Source organism: Colius striatus, chromosome 1, assembly GCF_028858725.1.
Source record: "Colius striatus isolate bColStr4 chromosome 1, bColStr4.1.hap1, whole genome shotgun sequence".
NCBI lineage: Eukaryota > Metazoa > Chordata > Aves > Coliiformes > Coliidae > Colius > Colius striatus.
This window is the reverse complement of record NC_084759.1, coordinates 11008313-11027006: the sequence shown is the minus strand read 5'-3', so window position 1 is coordinate 11027006 and position 18694 is coordinate 11008313. Positions and strand designations below refer to the sequence as shown.

The window sequence follows — 18694 nt, the reverse complement described above, 5'->3', positions numbered from 1 at the left end:
GGCAACGAGCATCGTGATGCTCATGATGTTCATCCTTGATACAGTGCTGCTCACCTTCCCCTCAGAAGGCCACAGGCCTGCAGCTGCCCCATGCAGCCCCCAGCGAGCTGAGGGATTACCCAGGGCATTGTCCTGGGAGAGGAGCTCATCTCCCCACCAAAGGACAGAGTGGTAACACAAGCCATGGACCTGGGGTGTTTGGGGTGTATCTTATCCTCCAGCTCCCTGGCCTGGTCTCACCAATGGAAGTAACCCCCCAAAAAAAACCCTAAAAGCCCATTTCCAGCTCTGTTGGAGTCAGTGGGTGCTCTGAGGAGGGCTGTGACTGAGGGCTGCTGCAGCCAGGCCGTTGCCTACAGACACCTGCAGCTGGTTCAGCTTCATCCTGCCCTGAGAAATGCCACAATAAAAAGGTAGATCTGTAAACATATGAAGTGGTTATTTATATGCTTTCAGTGGGAGTTTTAAAATGCTGAAAATATCTGTCACCTTAGGACCAGGCAGAGCTTCCTATCCCTTTACAGGCACCGTGGCTGTCACCTTGCAGCTCCAGGCTGGAGGGGAGGAGGCAGTATCACCAGCACCATCATGAAAAAGATTAAAGAAGCTTTGCCAAAAAACCCTTGCAATATTCCTCAAAGCCAGGGGCTGCTGTGGAGTTCCTGTGTTGCTTCCTAAAGGCCCCTCAGAATGGGCAAGCAGCAGAATGGTGGCCTCCTCAAGCAAGCACAGCCCTGCCCTGATTTTGGTCCCTTCACCCAGCACAGGGTGTGAGTGCTCAGCCCTGCTCCCTGGAGACCCCAGGCTCATCCTGCACCCTGTCACACTCACAGAATCACAGAATGCTGGGGGTTGGAAGGGACCTCTAGAGATCATCCAGTCCAGCCCCCTCCTAAAGCAGGTTTCAGGTCAACAGGGGAACACATCCAGGCAGGTTTGGAATCCTCCAGAGAAGGAGCCTCCACACCCTCCCTGAGCAGCCTGTGCCAAGGATGAAATTACATGTTTAGTTGTATTTTTCTGTAGACAGTTTTTGGCAATGTTACATTTCCTAGACATGTTGATAGTCTAAACTCTAAATCACTGTCCTCACCTCTCTGGCCAGTTTGCCCCAGAAAAGCCAAAGCCAAACCATTTGTGTGCGTTGGTGATTCCCCCAGACCTTCCCCTTGAGCATCCTCCCCCAAGCATTACAGCTGCTGCCATCTAACCACACATCTGACCTCCTCCTCTCCACCAGCTCCTGCCAAACCTGCCCAGAGAAACAGAGCCCAAAGGCTATGCACAGCAGCGGCACAGGTGCCCACTGAGGGCTGGAGCAAGCACACACCCAAAGGGCTGCATTTCAGCAAGTGCTGGGGTCTCCTTGGCCTCTTCCCAGCATTGCCTCCTTGTGCCATGGCACTGGGAAGAAACAGTGACCAGCCCTGGACTCTCATGCAGGGCTACTGGAGGCGTCTCTCCAACAAGTGTTTGCTGCTGAAGTGCACCCAACTTGATTTCAAGGCTGCACACTAAATTAGCCCAAAGTGTAGAGCACATGGGAGCAGGCAGACTCCTCCCAGTAACTTCTCATCTGATCAGTCTGGTGAGGCACCTGGACAGCAGAGCAGAGGCTCTACAGAAACAAAGATGTTGTAAATGACATCACTCATCATACTAATCAGATCATGTCAATACCACAGATATTTTGTAAGCTTTTCAATGCATGAAAGAAGATAATTGCTGGATTTGTATTGCCTGCTAAATTAAAAGCCACTCTCTGCATCCTCCACCTATGGTTTTTGTCCTCTGGCTTTCTTCAGGCCACTGGAGCAGAATTCCCACGTTCCCAACCTGCAGGAAGGTGCTTTTGCAGAAGGGAAGTCCTCCTCCTCCTCCTCCTCCTCCTCCTCCTCCTCCTCCTCCTCCTCCTGCCTGGGGCTGGGGCTTAGAGTATCAACATATCCAGGAAACATAATGTTAACAAAAACTGGCTAAGGAAAAATACAAGTCATTCCAGCCAAAAGCAGTCATGACCTGCAACATTCAGTGCTGACTTGCCCAGGAATGAGTTCCCCAGCAGCCTGTGGCTGCAGCGTGTGACCCCACAGAGGAGGGGACCACTTCAGCCCAGATTGCCTCTCCCCTGGTGTCCTCGTGGTCTGGTGCCTCTCACGACACACTGAAGGGGAAGAAGCGCTGCCAGGAGCAGGCAACGCTGTCTAAACACAGACTTGTAATTTGCCTCCCTCAATGATCTCGCTGATCTCTCGGCTTCCTCTGCAGAGCTGAGGAGATGGAGAGAGCTGAGACGGAGCCTCTTCACCAGAGGGAGGCATCTGCCTGGCTCTGAGCCTGCTGGCTGGCAGGGTTCTGCTGCCAGAAGATTCAGCTCCAGCACACATCTGCACTACAGCACGGGGATACTGGAAAGATCAGCTGAAAGCATTTGTGATTAGCTTTAAGGGGTTTTCTTTGGTGTTTTTTTCCTGCTGGAAAAGGAAAACAGCAATTTTTGCTAAAAGCAGAGGCAGCTCAGCTGGAAGCATCCTCACCAGCTCTGATGAAGAGACCCAAGTGCAAATCCTCACCCCCACAAAGGTCCAGAACCTCAGTGCTTTGTCCCAGGAGTCCCAGCAGTGCTGGCAGGGCACACTGTGGGAAGGTGCTCAGTGCTGAGCACCCGCCTCTGCTCACAGCTGGAAAGGCCGATGGAGAAAGAGAGGGACTTTGAATGTGCTCCTGAGAGAAGTAAAGGGCAAGTACCATGTTCCCAGATACATCCCACCCCACCAAACCCCGCTCTGACTGGGCTTGGGAGGATGATCTGTGCCATGAGGGGACCTGGGGATGAACAAAATTGTCCTGCATTGCTGGAGCCCGAGCACCTGCTCCCTGGTCCTTGATGATAGCCACCACCTGAGCTCACCTTTCCTCCTTAACTGGCTGTTGGTGGGATGATGAGCCTCAGAGATCGTTTGCTTGCCTGCTGCAGCTCCTGGCTTTGGTCTATAACCGTCTTCTATCAGCAGACACCGAGAGGTTTGGCAAAACCCTCAGTATCACAGCAGTAAACACACAGTGACATCCACTCCAAATGTCCATTCTCCACCATGCTACATCAGTTTTGAACATGGAGTTATTCATAAAGATGGTGCTGCACAGGCATTTGAAGCCACTGCTTCAGCTTTGCAGGTAACTTTGCTGCTGCCTCAGTGGAAAATGGCTTCTGCCTCCCAGGAAAATTGTCCCAATTTCAGTATTTTTGGAAAGGAAACAGGGTTTTTTTCACCCTTACAAATAGGAGAAAATGAGACATAAGCTAAGCTGGGCCACAGCTCCCGTGCCAGGCTGGGCTTTAGGCAGAAGTGGGTCCTGATGACCCACTAATCCTCTAACCCAGCCCCTGAGTGGCTCTTGGATGATTCTGGTCCTTGTTCCAACCTGGACCTGATTTTTTTTTTCCATTAAAAACAGCAAATTGCCATGAAAAGAACCCTGCTTGATAAATCACCCCATTCTGACAGGATGTATTTCCTTGGAGGTTTTCCAGCCAGCTGCAGCACTAACACCACTGGAAAGTCTGTAGGCCTTGCTGCTTGGCTGAAACACCAGCTCTGTGGAAATCAATGGCAGATGTTACCCAGTGTAAGATCCATTCCCAAGCTCAAGTCCAACAGCCTGGGAGACCATGTGTCACAGATTTGCGTGGAGCTGTTTGAGGTAAGGGGGAAGGGGCTGTAATGGTGTCTGCTGTAAGAAGTTGCCCAAAACTTTCCTCAGCCGAGTCAGACCCACCTCTGGGGCTCAGCCAACTGGGCACCTCCACAATCACTTTTTAAGAAGCTGGAAGAGAAGGATTCTGCCTTCTTTTCTGGGAGGTGGTGGAAGGAGTTGGAGGAGAGAAAAGTGACCATGAGGACCCCAAGATCAGGAAGGGAGGGGAGGAGGAGGTGTGCTGGAACACGGTGTCCCCCACATCCCACGGTGAGGTGAGGCCTGTCCCCTGCAACCACGGAGGGCAGCGGTGGAGCTGAGCTGTGCCTGCAGCCGGTGCAGGACCCCAGGCTGTGGGGCTGTGCCCAGAGGGGCCGTGCTTTCGTTACAGCTGGGGCTGTGCAGTGAAGTGGCCCCGTGCCAGCCCCGCAGGCCTGCAGCCTGGCTCACACGCACAGCCTGGCTCCCTGCTCCCGGTCACTCCTTCCCAGACGCACGAGTCACGCTGCTATTTCTTTTCCAATACCTATTCCATCCTCTGGCACTGACTACGCTGGAGAAATAAGCTGTGAGCAGGCACGGCTGGGCTCCCTGCCCAACCCGGGCCGCTCCCCAGCTAGAGGGAGGTACAGAGCTGCTGATGGGGCTCCACGCAGCAGGGAACAGCTCTGCAACACGCAATGGCAGCAGAGGGGTGACCACAGGACCCCAGCCCAGGGCTGCAACCGTGAGGCCGTGCTGCTGGGGTGGCTGAGTCGCTCTGCACTGCCAGTGCCCAGCCCCAGGGTGAGCGTGGCAGAGCTGAGGGCACCTCCAGCTGCACAGGCCCCTGTGCCAAAGCAGTGCATGCCCTGCTCGAGGCTGGGACACCTTCCACTAGACCAGGCTGCTCAAGGCCCCATCCATCCTGACCTTGAGTGCTTCCAGGAATGGAGCAGCCACAGCTTCTCTGGGCAGCCTGTGCCAGTGCCTCACCAGTTCCTGCAGACCCAGAGGAACACAGACTGGGCTGGAGGGGCCCACCTGCCCAAAGAGAGAAGCCTGCAAAATGTAGGTGCCAATGTCTGGTTTACTCACCCCAGGATCTCCACACTGTCAGTGGAAGAAACTGGCCACTTTTAGAGTGTTTGTTCTCCTCCTAAAGAAGTCATCACCAAAGTGGTCAAGGGAGCAGCATCACAGAGAAGAGAGCTTCTCCCTGCCCGCTCCAATGTGCCCTGCACATCGTCCTGTTGGGATGTGATTTTTCTGTATCAAAACCAGCCATCATACTGCACCCTGGGTGCAGCTCACAAGAATAAAACATCTCCTTTCCTTCTCTCTTCTGGCAAACACAGAGCTAAATTCACTGTCTGCAGCCCCTCAGCCTTTACCTTCCTATTCTGCAGCTTAATTAATTGTCTCTTCTTAAGAGAGGAAAGGTGTTTTAAAAGCACAAAAGGGCTGTCAGATGTGAAGCTGTAACAAAAAACAAGTGTACTGCTAGTGCTTCCTTGGTTAGTCAGGGAACCCCAGGCTGCAGCACCTCATTTCCAACCATGACAGAAACATGATACCAGCTCCTCTCTGGAAAAGTAACTTTTATTTTGTTGAAGCCATGTGTTTCCAAGGATAGAGTAAAGCTCAGAAGCCATAAATCATGCCCAGGTAAGAATAATCTCAAACAACAGTTAGTTTGTGGCAGCATGCTGCTTGTTCTGTGATAATTGCTCGGCGTTGGAGGCAGGGTTCCCCTCACCTGCTCCCACACACAGCACAGAAGGAAAACGCCCTGTGCCTCTTGGAATTCTTAGTGTTAGAAATCTGGGCACCATGGGACCATTTCAATAATCCTGTTCCACATCTGCCCGAATGCTGCGGTGCTGCAGCCCCTTACACTTCAGGGAGCGTCCACTGGCAGTGGCAGGGCTGTGGGCATAGCGAGGCCGGCAGCCACGAGGATGTGGCCACGCAGAGCTCTGGAGGTGCCTCTCCGCAGCTCAGGGCTCCCAGCCCCACGACCAGAGGGGTGCACAGGAGATGCTGGTGGCACTGGGATGTGGGGATGTGGGGTTAAGGGCTGGGGAAGCTGCTCTGGGTGCAGGAGCCCCGCGAAGCACTGCACAGCCAGGCTGGGGCAGAGGCGGCCAGGCAGAAGGCACGAGACAGGCAGCTGTGGGGGCAGCGACCTCCTCCCCAGTGCTTGGGCTGCACTTGAGAGCTGCTGCCACTACAGGTGCCTTCAGAGGCTGCAGGACGGACCCTGGCATGCAGGCTGGCACCCATGCCACCCCTCCTGGGCATCTCCCGGGGCCTCAGCTGGCTGCTTTCCTGCCCTGATGGCTGCCATATAGCCCAAGAGGAGTCCTGGGGTTGGGATGGTCTTGTGAGGGAGTAAGAAATTAGCTCCACATCTGGCTCTGCAGCAGGGAAGGCACGCTTGAGTATGCAGAGTTGGCTGTGGAAAGCGTCTGCAGGCTGCTGTCTGCCTGCTGCAAGACAGACTGGACATTCAAATCCCTGAACCAACAGCTCCAAGGCAAAGGGAAGGACTGGTAAAACACTGCTGACTTCCCTCAACTATACTCACATTGGCACACAAGAGCTGCCTTTCCTTCTGAACAAAGCCAGTGCTGCTGGCAGGCAGCCTTTCCATTCCCACAAATCAGTTGTAGCCCACAAAGAGTGGAGAGAAGGAGTCATCCTCTCTGCCCACTCATCTCATCACCTCCCCATTTCATCCCCAGCATTACCACCCCCAACAATGCCATCAGCACCACTGATGAAGGGCTGTGGCCTGGCCAGGGTGTGCTGGTCTGGGAGGTGCACAAACACAGCTGGCTGTGCTGAACACAGTCCCTGAGCTAAGGAAAGAGCCTTCTGTCACCACTACGGCCCAGACAAATCTCCTTCACCCTCTGAGTCCATCCCCTGGCAGCCCAGCTCTGAACTGCCATGTTCAGTAATCAGGATTCCTGCAGCCCAGGACTGGCTGCCACCCACATAGCACGGGCTTGTCCACCCCTGAGGCTCCTCATGGCAGCCTATGGCAGAGCAGAGCACAATCAACCTGGCGCTGGAGGGAAGGACATGAAGGGAAAGATCTACGGGCTCCCAAATGTCTCTGGAGTCCAACCAGAGCAAATGCTGGGAGACCTAGAGCCTCCCTCCTGCAGACAGCAGCAGCCCCTCGCTGAGCCAAGCCCAGGGAGGGCAGCCTCTGTGGGGGTGTTCCTGTGCCCTTGGCCAGCTGCAAACCCCGACAGGCCCCTCAGAGCCCCCAGGTACCCTGGCTCCAGCGTCACACTCACACGGAGAAGGGGTGCAGAGCCAGCAGAGGACACGCCGTGCACGAGAGGGGTTGGGTCCCCCTCCAGCACAAACCTATCTGCTCATGGATGGGCTTGCCAGGTGGGAGGGGAAATGCCCAGCAAAAGGCTTTGCTGCCAGGGCTCAGGGTGGGCTCGGCCATGCTGGTTCCTGCAGCCACAGCAGCCGCACACACCTCTCCTCCTCTCGTGGGTGGCAGAGGTCTCTTCCACGAGTGCTCCTGGCACCTCCACGTGCAATTTACCAACAGTATCCAGTTCCCTTTTGCCTTCCAACTGCAGGACAATGCTCCTTGTGTCCCTTGGGCCTGACGCAGCCCAGCCCAGCACCAAGGGGACCCTGCTGCCCTGCCTGGGGCTGCCTCCTGCTCTGCTCTGATCCTGCCTCCAGGCATACCACGTCACCCCACATGAAAGCAGCAAACTGCCCTATGCTCCACAAGCTTCTCTTCTCCCGTGTGCCCTTTTCTGTATGGACATCCCTGCTACCAACCCAGAGTGGTGGGAAGGGCAGAGCTGTTTTCCTTAGAGGAAAAGCCAGGAGGCTCATTTTTTCCCCCAGCAAGATGTGATTTCAGCACAAGGCTCAGGAGGAGAGCTGTGGTGTTACCCATCACCAGCCTGGGCATCTTCTCGTGGAGATCTCAGTCACATAAATACCACTGCATGCCTGGGGACCTGCCAGCTCTCAAGGGAGGCAGGGCAGGCCGGCAGCTGATTCAAAGCCAAAAGCTGACTCCCAGGTGCTGTTGGGCTTCGGAGCAGGCAGAAGGGCTTCAAGGCTGAGACCTTCAGGGGCTCAGACCTCCAGGGAACACCGTATCTTGAAGCTTCAGGGCTTAGACCTTCGTCAGTCACAGAGAGTGAGGAAGGGCTGGGGGAAGATGACCTTGGTACAGCTAAGGGAAAATGCTTTCCCACCATGAGAAAGGACAGGGAGCAGGTCTTTCCTCACAGTAAGATCCACAGGATTTCAGCTGCCTGTAAAGGCCTGAGGACCATGAGATACACCCATCAGCATTCCCTCCACCAGTGGGACCCTGCTCCCTGATGTTTCCAAGCCTCAAATCCTTGCACCTTCGCCTCCTTCTCCGTTCTCCAGGTCCCAGAAAACCCTATGTAACTCCAACCCTCCTCTGCCCACTGCCTCCTCCTGGCAGGGATGGGCTTCTGCAGAGGTCCCAGTGTTATCCCAGCCAGAAAGAAAGAACCTCGTACCACGTTTAGTGTGTGTCTCCCAGAGGAAGCACCTTGGCATCTGCAAATCACAGAAACCTTGTGGCCCTCACGGAGAAAACCCAAACACTTTACAACAGACGGGACTGAGTGACAATGGTGACGGCCCCAGTGATGTTCCCTCAGCCCTCCCTGTTACTGCCCAGTCAGTTCATTGTTATTCATGTCACTACAATAAATACCAGAACCAAATGTACAGTGTGTGGCCACACACGGTAAGCGCTGCCCCGCTGGGCCCTGGCTCCGTGTGTCTGCAGCCTCAGTCTCCAGCCCATCAGTCATCAGAGGAGCCCTTGGGGACAAACCGTTTGACGATGTGGCCGGCCAGGTAACAAAAGCCATGCAGGACTGCGGCTGTGGCATCGACCACCAGCGAGAAGGTGCCCCCGATGCCAGCGGCCACGTCTCTGAGGACGGAGGGAATGGCACAGAGGGAGTGGTAAGGGAAGGCGGCGAGGTGAAGGACAAAGCCCAGCGGGATGCGCAGGATCCTGTAGGTGAGGGACACCACGTCTTGGACAATTTGCAGGAAGCCCAGGAAGATGTTGACGATGACCCTGCCCAAGTCATAGGGGATGCTGATGAGCACCATGCTGATGGCTTTCAGGTAGGACACCAGCCCGTTGCAGAAGCTGCAGACTCCATTCAGAAGAGTGCCACCAACCCGCTTGATAACCAGCCACAGGAAAGAAAACACAAACTTCACCAGCTCCACAAACAGGTAGATGAGGAGTTCCAGCAGCTTGATGAAAGGGGCAGCAATGATGCCAGCCACCTTTCTCACCAAGCCGCTCTCTTTGGCCTCCTGGTCCTCACTTGTTCCCACTTGCCCTCCAGAGCGGATCTGACTGACGGCTTGTAGTATCGCTTCTGTTTTCTCCTGGGCTTGGTTGCCTTCCCCACAGCTACCCTTGAATAAGCGAACTCCTGCTGGAAGCTGCTTCTCCAGCTCTCCCACTGTGAGGTCTGCCAAGCTGTTCTCCTCGTTTGTGTTTCTGAGCAGTGCCAGGGACCATCCCTGGGGAGCATCACAGCAAGCTGCCAGCCAGAGGGCCTCTGGTACCGACACCTTGCCATTCGCTCGCACGCTGGAAGGAATGGCGCCTGCCAGGAGGTACAGATGGTCCTTCTGGGAGCACTGAGGGGCCAGGGCTTGCTCCACCACCCTCCCGATGTCTCTGTGCCAGCTCTTGCTCAGGGATGGGCTCAGAGGGACGGCGTTCGTCAGAGTGTAAGTGGCCACCTGGAACTCCTCCCCGTGGAGCCCACTGGGATTGAGCAGCCCCCTCTCATACCCGGAGCCCACGTAGTCCGAGGCCAGGGCTTGATTGGTGCCAAGGTTGGCCACGGTGCCGACGATGTCGGCTTCACGCACCATCTCGGGCAGGTCATTTTCTGGATCATCTATCTGCAACAGTAGAGAAGAGTTAGAGGCACCTCTAACTGGGTGCCTTTCTGGAAAGAGCCTGGCAGTCTGTTTTCCATCGTGACTGCTACCACACGCTGTGCTTCCGACACATCCTGCGCTCCCTCCCCCTTTTCCCTGCAGCGCTTCAGAGCAAGGCAGGCTCTGCCTACCTGCCCTGCCGAACACAGCACTCCGGGGAGGCTGCTAGCTCTGCAGTCTGTCCACAGCACAACACAGCCTCCAAGCCTCTAACTTGTGCTTTTTTTGCTTTTTTTTCCTAGAGGAGATTTTCTAGAAGAGCAAAGGGTGGTTTGATTCAGGGCCTGCGGTCATGGTACCTCCCGTTCATTTAAGCACTGACCACGGCACCTTAATTCAGTCCCTCTGAACTATGAAATCCAAGCCATGAGGAAAAAAGCCCATGGTATATAAGACACTAAAGAAGGCATTTATCTTTCAGCACTGATTGTGTAAGAAGCCAGAATGAAGCCAAGCACCACAGCAGGCACTTGAGCTTCCCTGCCTTGAACACAGACGCAGCAGCGAGCTCCTAGGGCTCTCTCAGGGCCTGTCATTAGTAGTCTGAACCTCATCATTAACAAGCTGAGCCTCATCCTTAACGACTGCACAGCTCCTGGCACAACAGGGATGATGGCGATCACTGCAGGTTCTCGATGGAACCTGTGTTGCCTGCTCATGTCAGCTCCTGGGCCCTGCACTGGAGGCAGCAGTTGCTGCTGTAGGAATTCATCCTGCAGCCATGCACAGAGCCACACACAGGGAAGAGGTGCAGTGGGAGCACTGAGCACCAGGGCCTGCTCAGTACTAGCCTAGGTGGCCACAGCCATCTGCTCCCCAGTCCCTCCTGTCGTGGTTCAAGCCGAGCCAGCAACACACCCCCGTGCAGCCGCTCACTCGCTCCCCCTCCCCACGGCTCCTGTAGGATGAGGACTCGTGGATTAGGATAAAGGCAAGTATAAAAACTAAATTAAAATAAAACATAACATCAGTAAGAATAATAAAATATTATAATAATAGTAATTAAGAGAAACAATCCCCAAGCAAAGACAAGTGCTGCCCAGAGCAATTGCTCACCACCCACTGACTGATGACCTGGCAGTGATCTGCCCCTCCCCACCAACATCCCCCAGTTTATACACTGGGCATGACCCTCTATTGTATGGAACAGCCCTCTGGCTAGTTCAGGTCAGCTCTCCTGGCCATGCTCCCTCCCAGCCTCTTTTACAAACACACCAATCCCTGTCCTCCAGTCCTGTCATGGGCAGAGCAGGAGGAGAAGCAGAAACGCCTTGATGCTGTGCAAGCGCCACTCAGCAATAACCAAAACATCCCTGGTTTAGCCTAAATCCAAAATATAGCCCTGTAGCAGCTACTAGGAAAAAAATAAACTCTATCCCAGCCAAAACCAAGACACATCCTATTGACACTGCTGAGGCTGCTCTGGGAAGGTGAGCCAGGCTGTCATTCTCTGCCCCAAAGGAGAGGGTGATGCCAGATGATTTCTGCCTCTTGTAGTCACCGTTTCAGAGGCTGTGGCCCTCAGGTCCCAGTGCCATGCTGGCCCAGTTAAACCTGCTGCCTTTGCCCCTGGCCCACAGGCTGTTTACTGCACTGTATAATATATACTTTGGAAATACCTATGGCAGACAATCCATTTTCTACCCTGAATCACTCCCCAGACGTCCTTCACTGTCCCTTGGCCATCCTGCAATACACCTGGACAGATGCCCCCCAACCTCCTTACTACCTCACTCGGAGCTTGCATCCTCTCAGAGCCACATCACCTCCTTGGAGCAATGCAACAGCTTCTGCTGAGTGCCAGGGTCAAAGGGCCAGTGCCAGGAGTGGCAGCCACTGCCCATCACCCTGCAGCAGGATCAGGCCTCCTGCATCTGCCAAGTCCCCATGTTGCAGGCTCATTCTCCCTCTGCACTAAGGCTGGTCACAGTGGCAGAGGCTTTCATTAGCCCAGCTCCTGCTGGGAGGTGTCTTGCCACTCCTTTTGAAGCAGATGGTGCTTATTGCTTCAAGACTGGAAGGACCACAGCAAGTCCTACATGCACAAGCCGTAGCTTTTTCTAGATAAATACTCAAAAAAGACTTATCCTGCACCACTTCTGCCTTTTTCTGCTCCTCTTGCTTGGACACCCCAAACTCACAGCTGCAGCTCCTGGTGAGGCCAGACATTTCGCCTTCTACAAAATCCTTGTCCCCTCCTGCCTCCCAACTCATTCTCCCTGTTCTGAGGAGATGACAGTGCAGTGCCTCGAGCCAAGGCATGCACCCAGTACTTGTAATCTCACAGTACAAGTGATGGGAGATCATGCCTAGGTGCAAAGCTGTGCCTGTGAACTGCTCCCCATGCTACAGCCCTTTTGGGCCTGACAGCCTTGCAGAGACACTTGTTGCTCCCACAGCAGTGCTGCTGCAGCCCTTGTCCTGTTTCAGGACCTCACAGCCTTCTTGGCAAATGAGGGGAAGGTGGAGGAGCAGTGAGGTGCCATCCCCTAGGGACACGCAGAGCCGAGACAGGCCAGCTCTGCCTCCTGGCACAGATCCCCAGCTTACGTCAAGCAGATGGCAGAAACTTAATTTCCTCTCCTTATGAGCTGATGCATGCAAACCTGGAGGTGCCTATCAAGAAAATATGTCTCTGGTTACCTGTTCAGCTGCAGGCTTTTGCACATACCACTGGGACTGTTTAGGTGCAATTACAGACAGAACATGATACAAACACGACCGTGTGCTGTTCATGTGTCAGGCACTGACGTCACTCAGTTATCCTTGTAATAACTTGTCTCATGGCTTGTAATAACTCGTTTGTAACCAAGGGTTTGCCCCTAAGGCAAGCTGTCTCCAGCACTGCACCTAACCAGCACGGTGAGCTACCTCTCCTCACTGCTCCACAATCTCCTGGCTTTCGTCGTGACCAAAGCCATCTGCATTCACAGTCAGCCATGAAGCTGCCTGGAATAGCTATGGGCAGCACCCAGGCAGACAGGTGAACACCTGATTCAGCAGATGGGGATTTAAAGCTACATTAAGTACCCAAATACCTCTGTGGATGTGAGCACCTGACAATAGTGATGAGTTTCCATCAAGTTTGGTCATTTAACAGTGTAGGACACTGTTAGCTCCAGCCTCCCTGTATTGGTTTTGCCTGGGCCAGGTTTTGCTAGTGGAAGGGCTACAGGTGGGGCTTCTTTAAACAAATTGCTGCCAGAAGCTTCCCCTGTAGCTGACAGGGCTACTGCCAGTCAATTCTAAGCTGGACCCCGCACCTGACCCAGGCCTGGCCAATTAGTTACTGAGGTAACACCTCTGTGATTAACCTATTTGAGAAGGGGAAGAAGTAGCTGCACAGTTGCTGAACTGTGGCAGCAACAGAGAGTGAGAATGTGAAAATGTCTCTGCAGACACGAAGGTGAGTGGAGGAGGAGGAGGGGGGTGCTCAGGCCCTGGAAGAGACTCCCCTGTGACCTGTGGTGAGGACCATGGTGAGGCAGCTGTGCCCCTGCAGTCCATGGAGGCCACTGGGGAGCAGAGATCCACTCACAGCCTGTGGAGGAGCCCACGCCAGAGCAGGTGGATGCCTGAAGGAGGCTGTGACTCTGTGGGAAGCCCACACTGGAGCAAGTTCCTGGCAGGACCTGGGAGTCTGTGGGGAGAGAGGAGCCCAGGCCAGAGCAGGTTTGCTGTCAGGACTTGTGATCCTGTGAGGGACTCAGGCTGGAACAGTCGGTACCTGAAGGACTGTTCTTCCAGTGGGTGACCCACGTTGGGGCAGGGTGTGAGGAGCTGCCCCTGTGGCAGGCCCCATGCTGGAGCAGTTCATGAGGAGCTGTGTCCCGTGGGAGGGATCCCACAGTGTAGCAGTAGAAAGTGTGAGGAGGCCTCCCCCTGAGAAGAAGCAGCAGCAAAGTCCATCTGTAATGACCTGACCTCATCCCCCATCCCCTGCGCTGCTGGTGGGGAGGAAGGAGAGTCCTGGGAAGAGGGAGGGGTGGGGGCAGGTGGTTTAAGATTCAGTTTGATTTCTCATTTCCCCACTCTGATTGTTCATTAATCAATCAAACCTTTTCTCCCCAAACTGAGTCTGTTTTGCCCATGACACCAATTGCTGAGTGATCTCTGTCTTTATGGCAACTCATGAACCTCTCGTTATATTTCTCTCTCTCCCCTGTCCAGTTTAGGAGAAGGAGTGATATTATGGCTTGGTGGGCACCTGGCACTCAGACAGGGCTAAACCACCACACTCCCCACCCCAGCATCATACCAGGTGACCTTCAGTATTCCACTCCCCTCACTGTTTCCTCAGGCATGCTTACATCTCTGATTGCAACAGAGATTTATCATCTACCCTTAGTACAGAGTCCAGGGAGGAGGTGCAGTGCCTCTTACGCCAAGGTTTCTGTTGGAGAACGTCCACATGAGCAGCTCCAGAAGTACCTGTTTCTCTTGACTGTCAACCAAGAGAGATGGCAAGAGCAGCTCAGAGGTGGTGACAGCTGGGAAATTCAAATCCCACCTTAGTCATCTGCCTGGTGGTTGTCATTGACCAAATGAAAACACAAGGTGATTCATCCAGCCCCACATGTACAGGAACAGAAAAAGCAACTGCAGGGTTTTCCATCTCTCTAAGCTACAATCATAGCTTTTCAGACAAGCACAACGAGATGAGGTGAAAGCCACGGATGTGGCTTGCCCTTAACCCCTAGGAAACCTGTGGCAGAGCAGGTTTTCGGCCTCAAGCCTGGGGGAGCCCCATTAGTACCCTGCTCATGAGCCTCTCCTGCTTGCTCTCTAATTTTTCACTAATTGGCAAACTAATTTGTTGTTTCCAGCTGCCAATGGGCAGTGGGTGGCATTCACATTCCTCACACTTCTCACCCAATTACTGCCTGAGACATTTGGCATCCTTTTCTCAGGCAGACATTCCTGAGGAGGTTGGCATGCAGGGAATGAGCCCATGCCCTCCCAAAAGACCCACATGTGACAAGCCTGAGGTCCTCACCAGAGCAGTGATTTCTTTCTGCTTGCTGTGTCTCCATCTCCATGTGCACATGCCCAGCTATCTCTGTCTTGGCAAACACGTTGCCCAGAGACAGGCAATGTAACCTCACAGGGCTTTGCTGCAGAGCACGAGTGCCTAAGGGTTCCCTTCAGCAACCATCTGACTTTTCATAACTGTCTGACATAGCCTTGATAGGAAAACACATAATGGGTGTGCAATCCACAAACCAGTACAGGCTGGGCGTGAGCATCTCCAACAGGCCTGCTGGAGAGCAGCTCTGCAGAGAGAGACCTGGGAGTGCTGGTTGATAATAAACTGAACATGAGCCAGCAATGTGCCCTCATGGCCAAGAAGGCCAATGGCATCCTGGGATGCATCAAGAAGAGTGTGGCCAGCAGGTCAAGGGAGGTTCTTCTCCCCCTCTACTCTGCCCTGATGAGGCCTCATCTGGAGTCCTGTGTCCAGTTCTGGGCTTCTCAGCTCAAGAGAGACAGAGAACTGCTGGAGAGAGTCCAGTGCAGGGCCACCAAGATGATCAGGGGACTGGAATATCTCTCATGAGGAAAGGCTGCGGGACCTGGAGCTGTTCAGCCTGGAGAAGACTGAGGAGGAATCTCATCAATACTTACTAATACCTAAAAGGTATATGTCAAGAGGATGGTGTGACTTTTTTTCTGTAGTGTCCTGTGTCAGGACAAGGGATAATGGACAAAAGCTGAAACACAGAAAGTTCCACTTAAACTTAAGGAAAAACTTCTTTACTGCAAGGATGATGCAGCCCTGGCACAGGCTGCTCAGGGAGGGTGTGGAGTCTCCTTCTCTGGAGATTTTCAAAACCTGCTTGGATGTGTTCCTGTGTGACCTGACAGGGGAACCTGCTTTACCAGGGGCGTTGGACTGGATGAGCTCTAGAGTTCAATTCCAACCCCTACCTGTCTGTGATTCCATGATTCTACCCTCTCTCCACAGACCTGGTGTGGCAGTGCCTGGGGGGTGTATGTGCTTATTTCCTGAGTTACAGGCATTTCTCATACTCCAAATTTCTTCTTATTATTACAGAGTCTTCAGACAGTACTTTTTTTCCAGTGTTTTCCTGTCTCAGTTTGAGGTTCCTCCAATGTAGTGCAGAGGTGCTACCTCCCACCTGCCTTTCAATGATAGGTGAAGGGGATCCATTAGTGTCAACTGAGAACAGATCCACAGCAACCCATGGGGATGCTCTGGAGAAGCTAGAGCATCTAAGGGTAACACCAGGCCAATTATTTCTGGGGCTGCAGTGTGATTTGGAGGCAAGAGACAAGAGACTCAGGTTTCTGGACTACTGGCAGGGACAATGATAAAGGTAGAGGTGGGAGGGACGGAGCATGGAGGGCTGAGGAGGCAGCTGGAGGGAGGTGCTGGAGAGCTGCAGTGGAGCCACTGCCCACTGCTCCACGGCAGCAATAGCTTTCAAGCCTGCCTGGGCAGGTCTGGTGAGTCAGACCATGAGAAGCAGGAGGAGGTATGGCAGCTAGAGGTGAGGTAGGGCATCAGAGGCTGAGGCAAGTGGGAAGGGACCTAATCTCTGCCTCTTTGCCTCACTGCCTCCATTGCAACCGACTGCACGTGCTCACTCGCCCAGGTCCTCTTTGTGCTTTAGAAACTCATCACCTTTCCTTACAATGGCACTCTGCAAAACTTCTCTGTTCTAAAAGGACAAGCAGACATGTCCCACAGCCCCCTGTGAAGTGGAAGAAGGGCTGATCAAAAGGCCCTTGGGAATTCCTGCAACTCAAAGCCCAGAGATAGAGTCCAAGGTGAAGACAGGAATGTAGGATCTCCTGTCTTCACTGCCTGTGACCTCACGGCCTTAGTATCTCATCACCTCACATGAGGAGACTGATGGCAGCCATTCTCCTGGGACTGGGTAAGCTTTAATTCTGGCAACATCCAGCACCCAAGGGCCCTGATCCCACTGCCCTGATCCCACAGCTATTCCTCCCTGACACAGCACCCTTGCACGTGCCAATGTGTCCCGAGCTCAGTAGATGGGGGTAGCCTGATGTTTGCTACAAAATTCCCCATGACCACTGCTGAAAAACCTGACACATGGCCAAAAAAAGAGTCAAAGTGTATGTGTTCATTTAGGGCACCAGCAATGTTTTAACGATTTCCTTTAACAGCCTGAAGGACTTGCTTAAGCACATCAAATGTCAGGGGAGACAAAAACCCAGTGAGGCTCCACATAAGTTCATGTTACCCTGCACCTTTGTGACCCAACTGAAGCCTGCATGCTCCAGGACTCCACAACTCGTTTCCCTACTGCAGTCTGCAACAGAGGGACACACCAGAAAGCTGCAGCCTCAACCTGGTGAGCCGCAAATGGATGTTTTACTCCTGGGCAGTGAAGCTACAGAGCTCTTATCAACCCTGCCATCACGCTGGCGACACAACAAACTTCAGCTGGAGGCTGCGATGTCTGACCCTGCCCGGCACCGGCAGCGCTGCGGGGCAGCACAGACCCAGCGGCTGCTGTCAACGGCGACTTCCCTCCCCGTCCCAGCTCTCATTAGAAGCCTCATGGGACAAGGAACCATTTGTTTGCTCTGTTCCAAGCACAAAAATGAGCTCTGTTCGTGTTTAATACCGAAAGAAGTTCAACAAGCAGAGCTTCTGCCTCCTCTGGAAAATCCCATGTCCAGCTTCACCCCAGAGAAACCCTCCCCGGGAACATCTGCGTGGCAGCCAAGGAAAAGCCGACTTACCTGTGGTTCAACCAGCCAGTCCTCCTCCTCGGTTTGGGCCGCCTTTGTATACTTGAAAGCTGAATAAAGAGGGGTTTTGTCCTTAGTGCTGTAGAGGGTCGCAAAGCGGGGCTCCTTGTTGTACTGCTGACAGATTTTCACGTGGAACGGCTCCGTAAATCCTTCGGGTGGGACTTGTCCCGGGAAGAACACGTTACACTCGGCAAACCCAGCTTCATCCTCGCCAACCACTCTGCCCCGGGAAAAGCCTGGGAAAACCGCGAGGCAAAGCAAAAACACCGCCGACGTCTTCATGGTGCGATGCCGGGAGCCGCGGCGAGCCGCGTCCGCCTGCGCTGGGTACGGCACACGACCTGCGCCCTGAGCCCATGCAGCGGCGCGGGCCGAGCGCGTCTGGAATCTGGGTGTAGCGTGTGAGGGAAATGAAACACGAAACCGCAGCCGATCCCTCCGGGGAGCCGGCGCTTGCCGCGGGCTGCGCTGGGGCGAGCGAGCGCCGGCGGCGGCGGCTGCCCTCGGAGGCGACGCGGGACAGCCCCGCCACGCCAGCGGCAGCGGCAGCAGGGCGGGCAGCGGCAGCGGGACGGCAGCCTTCGGGCTGGAGCCGAGCGGCCCCGGCTGGGCCCAGCGCCGGCGGGGGTGTGGTGTGCTGCATTGCAGCACAGTCCCCGGCAGGAATTTTGGCTGACGCAGCCAGAAAATCTTCCTGGGGCTGCCAGGGGAGATGCTGCAAAGTCAGGTTCACCGGCTCGAGGAAGGTGTTAGCTACGAGCCTGGCCAGAGAGGGGGAGAAGAGAGGTGGCAGGATATTGGAACTGCTGGGACACTTTGCCGCTTTTTGGGGTGTCTGTCATCATGTGCTGCTGAGGTGCCTGGGAAAGGCACTCTGCTCTCCTGGAGCTGTACTGGGCATCTGAAACCCTCCAATATCACCTCACCTTGGCAGACCCTGCCTCAGAAGAGATTCAACAAGAGTCAGAAGCATGAAGGCCCTTGGATTACATGTACTTCATCAACTCCCACCTCTCAATATTTTGTCCAAACCTATAGAACTGTCCCCCACCCTCCATCAAAAAAAGGGGGGAAATGAGTCTATGATCAGCAGAGCAACCACCTGCTCGGTGAAGAGCTGCCTGTCATTCCTCAGCCACTGCTGGTAAATGTCTGGTCCTTCAGTCACTGAGAAAATTAACGTTTTCAGAACACCTCAGAGCAAGGTGTGGAAAGGAGACAGCAGAGCAGTTCCTCAGAGTCCAGAAAGTTT

The 18694-nt window shown here is 54.2% G+C and overlaps 1 protein-coding gene across 1 annotated transcript; it reads right to left on the bottom strand.

Annotated features, from left to right (window-relative positions):
* Positions 1-1934: 1934 nt before the first annotated feature.
* Positions 1935-17987, bottom strand: ENDOD1 (endonuclease domain containing 1). Its single transcript, XM_061991527.1, has 2 exons — positions 17431-17987; positions 1935-9651 (listed from the first exon to the last, which is right to left on the bottom strand). Exons 1-2 carry the CDS (start codon positions 17722-17724, stop codon positions 8518-8520), a joined length of 1428 nt encoding a protein of 475 aa, XP_061847511.1. The 5' UTR covers positions 17725-17987; the 3' UTR covers positions 1935-8517.
* Positions 17988-18694: the final 707 nt, after the last annotated feature.